This window comes from Oryzias melastigma, linkage group LG10 (assembly GCF_002922805.2).
Source record: "Oryzias melastigma strain HK-1 linkage group LG10, ASM292280v2, whole genome shotgun sequence".
NCBI classification, from domain to species: domain Eukaryota; kingdom Metazoa; phylum Chordata; class Actinopteri; order Beloniformes; family Adrianichthyidae; genus Oryzias; species Oryzias melastigma.
Window position 1 is genome coordinate 10,555,435 of NC_050521.1, and position 8,433 is coordinate 10,563,867.

Below are 8,433 nucleotides of genomic sequence, written 5' to 3' on the forward strand. Positions count from 1 at the left end.
CGCTGTGGCGACCCCTGAAGGGAAAAGCCGAAAGGAAAAGAAGATCAGAATTAACCAACATCTTAATGTTTATAGCATTATGACCAATTGTTTCATGATCACTTTAGTTTGTGAAAAATGTTTAAACTCTTATAAAGTGATGGTTTTTACCAGCACTGTCTGAGTAATACTAATGCTGTTTCAACGTCTGGAGCTGAGATCACAAGACTTATGTACATAAAGGAAAAATAACCTTCAGCTTCTTGTAAGACTAAAAGACAGATTACCTTTGCTGCAAACTGAGACTTAAACATTTTGTTCATTCAAGTTCTGGGTTTGTTGTATAAAGTTGCACTGGTTAAAACATTGAACAAAAAGTGAGTCTGTTCTGTTTGGCTCATTTAATCATCTGAATAAACAATGAATAAGAAGTCAGAGCTTCACAATCATTTCAATATATTTAAGGCTACAGGAACTTTTATATTTTTCTGTCCTTTTGTTTTCGATTTGATTAATCAGACTAAAATGACCCCTAGTGGTGGCTAAGAGTATTACAATTATCTGACAACTACAAAAACATGTTTCAAATCCATGATTCAGATACTGGAAACATGAAAGAATAACATTTAAAATCTTCGGTAAGTTCATTATATTGAATACCATCATAGATGCATAAAATATTAGTCTATGTTGAAATAAGAATCCTAATATCCCTAAATAAGGGAATAATCAATGCATGTCTGTTCATGAATCACTTTCTAGAAGATGAGCATAATGCAGAACAAAAAAGATTTAAAGATAAAACCTCGGTGGGTAGAGAAAAATCTCGGTGAGTGGAGTGCTCCTGCCTCAGGTGGAGGAGTTTAAATATCTTGGGGTCTGGTTCACGAGTGATGGAAGATCGGAGTGTGAGATCGACAGGCGGATTGGAGCGGCATCCGCCATTTTGCGGTCGCTGCACCGGTCCGTTGTGGTGAAAAGAGAGCTGTGCCGGAAAGCATAGCTCTCGATTTACCGGTTGATCTTCGTTCCAGTACTCACCTATGGTCATGAACTTTGGGTCATGACCGAAAGAACAAGATCCCGACTACAAGTGACTGAAATGAGTTTTCTCCGGAGGGTGGCTGGGCGCTCCCTTAGAGATAGGGTGAGGAGCTCAGTTACCCGGAGAGAGCTCAGAGTAGAGCCGCTTCTCCTCTGCATCGAGAGGAGCCAGTTGAGATGGCTTGGGCATCTGATCCGGATGCCTCCTGGACGCCTCCCTGGAGAGGTGTTCCGGGCATGTCCCACTGGGAAGACCCAGGACACGCTGGAGAGACTATGTTTCTCGGCTGGCCTGGGAACGCCTCAGGGTCCCCCCAGAGGAGCTGGAGGAAGTGGCCGGGGAGAGGGAAGTCTGGGCATCTTTGCTTAGACTGCTGCCCCCGTGACCCGGTCCCGGATGAAGCGGAGGAAGATGGATGGATGGATAGATAAAACCATTGAGAAAAGTGAGGAGGTGAAACTTCCGGTTGGTACACCGAAGGGATGGCCGTGCTGTGAGAGAGCTCCCCAGAAAACCAAATGTGTGAGGAATATAGTCCCTTAAAGAGTATGAGCTAACCTTTTGGACAATGATTTTTTTAAAGGGGAAGAGTTTTAAACTAAAACAACATCGGATCGTGATCGAAAGAAGCTGTTTGACTGACTCGAAAACACCATCAGCTGGAGCAGCTGATTGCACTGCAGAAAACGGGGCGACGCCGAGTGACTACGTGGAGGACGGAACGAATCATGGCAGGAATGGAGGTCATTTTACAAGAACTGAAAAGCTTCAGTAAAGAAAGCAATGGACATTTAGAGGCCATCAGACAGGACATTTCGAAAATAAATATCAGATTGGAGGAAGCGGAGGAAAGAATTAAGAAAAACGAAGAAAGAATCTAAAACACAGAGGAGGTGATGGCTGAACTTGTTAAATTACAAACACAGTTGGAAGACAAGCTGATGGAGGTGGAAAGCCGATCTAGGAGAGAGAATGTGCGGATCTATGGCGTGCCAGAGGGAGTGGAGTGAGACACGCCTTCTACGATTCCTTTCGTGGAAAAGTTGCTGCGCACGGAGCTAGGGGACATTGACGTTCACATCGAATGGGCCCACCGATCTTTGGGCCCCCCTCCTCCATGTGATGCCGCCCAACGTTCAATTGTGCTGAGGAGAGAGGATTTATGTGGAAAAACAATAAGGTGACTTTGGATCATGACTACCCTCCCTTCATCTTGAGGAAGACAAAAGATTATGCTGAAGTTCGGAAGGTCCTCAAATTAAAACTGATCCAGTTCCAGACTCTCTTCCCTGCTAGACTGAAAGTAAAATATGAAGAAGGACCTAGAATCTACAACACAGTGGAGGAAGCCACAGAAGATATGTCCAGAGGCGGATATTCCGTGACCGTCAGCAAACCACCAGAATAATAATAATAATAATAATAATGCATTTTATTTGAAGCGCCTTTCATGACACCCAAGGACACTGTACATGATAAAACAGAATAAATAGACATAAAAAACAGAGCACAATAAAATTATGTAAGAATAAATAAGTCAGCAAGAATACACAGAAAATCAAAGTGAGAAGGCAGATTTAAACAGGTGAGTTTTTAGATGGCATTTGAAAATTGGTAGGGAGACAATATTGCGGAGTTCAGGTGAGAGAGAGTTCTAGAGTTTGGGAGCCGACCAACTGAAGGCTCGGCTCCCCATAGTGACCATACGCGCAGGAGGTACAGAGAGCTGGAGAGAAGAAGATGACCGGAGAGAACGACAGGGGGAGTAAATTTGGAGGAGATCAGAGAGGTAAGGAGGTGCCAGATTATGGAGGGCTTTAAAAGTCAGAAGCAGGAGTTTGAACTGAATTCTGGATGTAATTGGTAGCCAGTGTAATTGCTGGAGGACAGGGGTGATGTGATCATAGGTTGAAGTTCTAGAGATTATTCGGGCAGCTGAATTCTGGACCAGTTGTAATTTATTGAGGGTTTTGCTAGAGAGACCATAGAGGAGGGAATTACAATATTCGAGGCGGGAGGTGACTAAACTGTGAACCAAAATCGAAGCGGAGTGGACCGTAAGAGAGGGGCGGAGACGATTTATATTGCGCAGGTGGAAATAGGCAGCTCGGGTAACGTTATTGATGTGGTTATGAAATGATAGTGAGCTGTCAAGAATGACACCCAGACTCTTTACCTGAGGAGAGGAGGACACAGAAGCTGAATCTACAGGGACTGTGATACTTGGCACTTTAGAGAGGGTGGATTTAGAACCTAAAAGAAGTATTTCAGTTTTGTCGCTATTGAGTTTAAGAAAGTTTGATGTGAACCAGTTTTTTATTTCAGATAGACAGGAGGAGAGGGACGGGGGTGAAAGAGAGGAATTAGGTTTACTGGACAGATAGAGCTGGGTATCATCCGCAAAACAATGAAAATCAATATTGAATTTACGAAAAATATTGCCAAAAGGGAGGAGGTAAGTAATGAAGAGGAGGGGGCCGAGGACGGAACCTTGGGGAACACCGGTGGAAACTGATGATGACTGAGATCGAAATGATTTAAGCTGGATGAACTGAGTGCGGTCTGAGAAGTAAGACTGAAACCAGCGGAGGGGGGTGGAGGTAATTCCGAGAGAAGAAAGTCTATGGAGGAGGATGGAATGGGATATTGTATCAAAGGCTGCACTCAGGTCAAGGAGGATGAGGATGGTGATGAGTCCAGAATCAGCTGCAATGAGGAGGTCATTTGTGATTTTTTTATGAGAGCCGTTTCTGTGCTGTGAGAGGGGTGGAAACCGCATTGAAAGGGTGCAAAGAGGTTATTTTGCATGAGATGGAAGTTAAGTTGAGAGGCAACAATTTTTTTTAAGATTTTGGTGATAAATGACAAGTTAGAAATTGGACGGTAGTTGCTAAGAATATTAGGATCAGTACCGGGTTTTTTCAAAATTGGTTTGACAGCAGCCGTTTTGACAAATGAAGGAACAATACCAGTCATTAATGAAGAGTGAATAATGGCACAGATAAACGGAAGAAGAGAGGAAAGACATGACTTGACCAAGGACGATGGGAGAGGATCGAGCTGGCATGTAGAGGGCTTTGACTTTTGGATGAGGGAAGAGATTTCACCGGGATCAGGCAGCTGGAAAGTAGAAAATGAATGGGAGACAGAGAAGGAATCTGGGGAAATGGGAGAAGGGGGAGTGGAGTGGAGGTGCTGATGCATAGTTTGTATTTTATGGTCAAAAAATGCCAGAAAGGAGTTACAGGTGTCATTGGAATAAAAATGAGAGGGAAGAGTATCACGGGGTTGAAAAATTGTGTTCATAAGAGAAAATAAAGTTTTAGAGTTTCCATTGTTTGTGTGGATGAGATTGGAGAAATTGTTTGTTTTTGTGAGGGTGACTAAGTCCTTATACTGCATGATATGGGTTACGTACATTTCCTTGTGAACTGTCAAGCTAGTTCTTCTAAAAAGCCGCTCTAGTTGGCGGCCGTTAGCTTTCATTTCATGGAGCTCAGCGGTGTACCAGGGTGCAGATTTTGTGAATGACACAGTCAAGGGCAAGGAGGTTAATAATGTCAGTGAGGCTTTTGTTATAAAAAGAGACTAACGCATTGGGGTCAGATGAGTCAGGAAGAGGAATGAGGTTAATATGAGATGTGCTTACATTCATATTTTTGATATTACGAAAGGTGATGTTGCGTGGAGGTTTAGTGACATATATGGACACAGAAATACTGAAAGATACTAGAAAATGATCGGTTACATGAATATCATCAACAGTACAATTAGTGGGGGTTAACCCGGAGCAACAGACCAAGTCCAAAATATGTCCTTTAGTGTGGGTTGGGCAATTTATTTATTTAACATTTGAAATCAAGAATGGGAGGATAAAGCCTCTNAAAGAACTATTATGTGGTAGAGGGTTGCAATCCCATTTAGAGAGGGATAAAGAAGATTGCACCAGAGGTGTTTGAGAAAAATGCTGACAAAAGGCATTTGCTATTTCAGGTGGGTCATTAATAATTTCATTGTGGATAATCATATTTTCTTGACATATTGATTGAGGTTGGCACTGTCCAGGCATGAGCAGAAGTCTCTAGTGAGGGGGAGGAGCTGGTTGTCATAATGTAAATTAAAATCTCCCATCACAATTATATTGGGGGATAAGGATGACAGATGAGTAAACAAAGTTCCCACTTGATTCAAAAAGTCGCTGCTTGATTTGGGGGGGCGGTAAACAACTGCAACCACCGTAGGAGTGGGTCCAGAGAGCATGAATGCAGTGCACTCCATGGAGCTGAGTGAGGGGAGAGAGAGCGGGAGTACTTTCAACGTCTCGCGGTAGATCACCGCGAGACCTCCTCCACGGCCAGAGCATCGAGGTTGACAGATGTAAACAAAGCCGGGAGGGGTGGAGTCGTTGAGGTGTGAAAAGTCATTAGGATGCTGCCAAGTTTCTGTCACACAGAGAATGTCAAACTTATGGTCGGATATTGTGTCCTTAATCAACTGACCCTTGTTAGAGAGAGAGCGGATGTTGATGAGGCCAAAGTTGATGGTTGCAGAGTCTTGGCGCATAGCAGAGCCAGCTTCGTTCCCCAACCTGGGAAGGCTGGAGAGCACGCTGTGGTCCACAGGGCGTCCAGAGTAGCGGGGAGGGCAGCGAGTGGTGGAGGAGGAGAACTGGATGTGTTTGGATGTGTCATCGCGGAATTGACGGCGTGTGCCGCGGTGGATGTACCTTCGGCGGGGCGTGAGCGGAGAGTCGGTGCGGAAATGCAGCAGAGGAGGACCCGCGGGCTGATAGCGAAGACGGAGGAGTTCAGCTGCGGAGTACTGGATCAGCCCAGCCGAGGGCCGGTGGAAGAGCCACAGGAGGGTCCAGGTTAAAGCTGACCAGCCGTAGAGTTTGGAGGGGAAAATAGCTGGTAGTTGCATGAGGCCGGTTCAGTAGAGGTAGGTAGCTCCGGGCAGGTGAAGCCGTGTCAGACAGCGGCTGGAGGCTAGTTCGTTCAGCTGCTCACGGCGCGACAGCACGAACAAAAGTAGTCCATGAAGCACAATATGTACCTTCCTCAGTTTCCCTGGGCAGAAATCGACAGAATAATAGTCCCCAGTAAAATCCTGAGTACACAAGCATGCGAAAAAACGTTATTTCAACCGGAGAGTAGCAGTCATGCCAGCGTCCACTCAAACCGGAAGTCTATCTTGGAGCAACTGAGACGACTGAGTTGGAACAAAACCACAAAAGGGTCAAGCAGCGGTGCCGGGACAGGAAGGTCGGGTTTGGGCCCAGGTTACAAAGAGAAGCTCAGGACCTTTAAGAGGAACCCAGCTGCAACACCAGGACTTTGAGGGTCACCCTTGAGACGTGATGTGTCGTCTCAAGACTGTCAGTGAGTACTGTGAAGTAAAAAAAAAGAGTTTCAAAGTTGAGAAATGTGTTTTAGTGTGAACTATAAAGTCACAGGCTGGATTTCTTTTGGGAGTGTTTACTCTCCGCGGTGAGGCCAGAGTCATTGAAGGCCCCGTCACAGTTTGGTGAGGAAATTACCTTTATTGGCACAGCAGGGTCTAAACCAAAGACCCCTAACTTGGAAGCTTGTGCTTTTTTTAAGTTTGATCTTCAATGTCTTCATATCTTGATTCACACATTTATTATTTCTTTTATTATGTGTTGGTGACTTTAATATTACTTTAAATGCATCTCTGAACTCTTCATATAGAAAAGGGGACACTAGAAAAATTGGATAAGAACTGTGCAGCTCATGGAGGAACATAAATCCAACTAAAAAAGAATATACTTACTTCTCCCATATTCACAAGATGTATTCCTGACTTGATTACATTTTCATGTTTAAAAAGGACATTTTTAGGATTAAAAGTTGTACAGTTGAGGCCAATAGATTGTCTGATCATAACCCGGTTAACATGAACCTTCTCATAGGAGAACAGACATACCCTCTAGAGATTAAACACAAACATTTTAAATGACTCAAATATTAAAGAGACGTTTGTAAAAGAAATAAATGAATTCTTAGAATTTAACGACAACAACAAAGTCTCTCCAGTAATGGTATGGGATGCAATGAAAGCAGTGATCAGAGGTAAAATAATTAGTATTTCAGACCAGCATGAAAAAATAAAATAAACAGACACTTCAAAACTTAGAAACTAAACTACTTAAGCTACAACAAGAAAACTCAATACGTTTAAAAGAAGAGACTAAAGTTGAAATATCAAAACTGAAAAGAGAAATAGATTAAATAAATTCAGCTGCAATTTAGAAAAAACTTATTTTCAATAAACAACAATATTATGAGGGGGGAGGAAAATCATTAAAACTTATTTCATATAAACTGAGAAAACAACAAGCAGAAAGAACCATAAATAAAATAAAGAACCCTCAAAATAATAAAATAGAACAAGATCGGAAAATTATACAACAAAGTTTTTTAACTTACTATAAAACCCTATATTCCCAACTTTTCATTGATAATCAACAAGAAATAGACTACTTTCTTGCAAAATTAGATCTACCCTCAGTCACTGACAAACAAAATAAGCCTCTTCTTTCTGCTATCACAAAAGAAGAAATTCTGCAAGCAATTAAAAGGTTAAAAAACAGAAACATGGCAGGAGTAGATGGTTCGGTCCAGAATGGTACAAAACAATGCAAAACTATTTAACCACCCCATTATTGAAAACTTTTAACAGGGTTATGGAAGAGAAAACAATTCCTCCTTCATGGAACGAAGCTTTTATCTCTGTCATCCCAAAAGAGGGAAAGGACCGAGTAGAATGTAGCAGCTATCGCCCAATTAGTGTGTTAAATATAGACTACAAACTCTTCACTTCTATCATATCAAAAAGATTAGAAACAGTTGTACCAAATTTAATCCACCAGGACCAGACAGGGTGTATAAAACAAAGGCAACCACAGGACAACAAACACGATCCATTTAAACCCGGAAAACTGCCGCAGCAGAGCGAGCTGTGTTAGCACCGATGTTAGCTTAGCTAGACGAAGCTCTCTGTTCAACGTGATCAAACTTAGTCACAACATGCTTCATCTTCACGCACCGCCATAGTGATCTCATGGAACACAAGTTCGACCTTAAAAAAATTACATTGGACAATTTCCCTCTTTTATTTTTCTTATGTTTCCCCATATTTTCGAGTTCCGTTAGCATGTTGTTGTATTGTTGTTGATACTCCAGCCTACCCTGTAACATCACTGCTAACCGGCTTTACAGCCACTGTGCATGTGTGAAGAGAATGGCAGACCCGGCATTAGAAGGCGGGCACCGTAGTTTTGAGATCAAAACAAGGAAAAAACAAACAAAAAACGACGCTTCGACGACCAAAATAGTTGTCGACTAATTTAATAGTCGACGTGGTCGCGACTAATCAAATAATCGTGG

At 42.7% G+C, this 8,433-nt stretch overlaps 1 protein-coding gene across 1 annotated transcript in view; it reads right to left on the bottom strand.

Annotated features, from left to right (window-relative positions):
- LOC118599276 (GTPase IMAP family member 8-like) overlaps nucleotides 1-5,947 on the bottom strand; it is an 11,096-nt gene extending 5,149 nt beyond the window's left edge. The window contains exon 1 of the mRNA XM_036214053.1: nucleotides 5,524-5,947. Coding sequence (XP_036069946.1) covers nucleotides 5,524-5,947 — 424 coding nt within the window. The remainder of the gene's footprint in view (nucleotides 1-5,523) is intronic.
- Nucleotides 5,948-8,433: the final 2,486 nt, after the last annotated feature.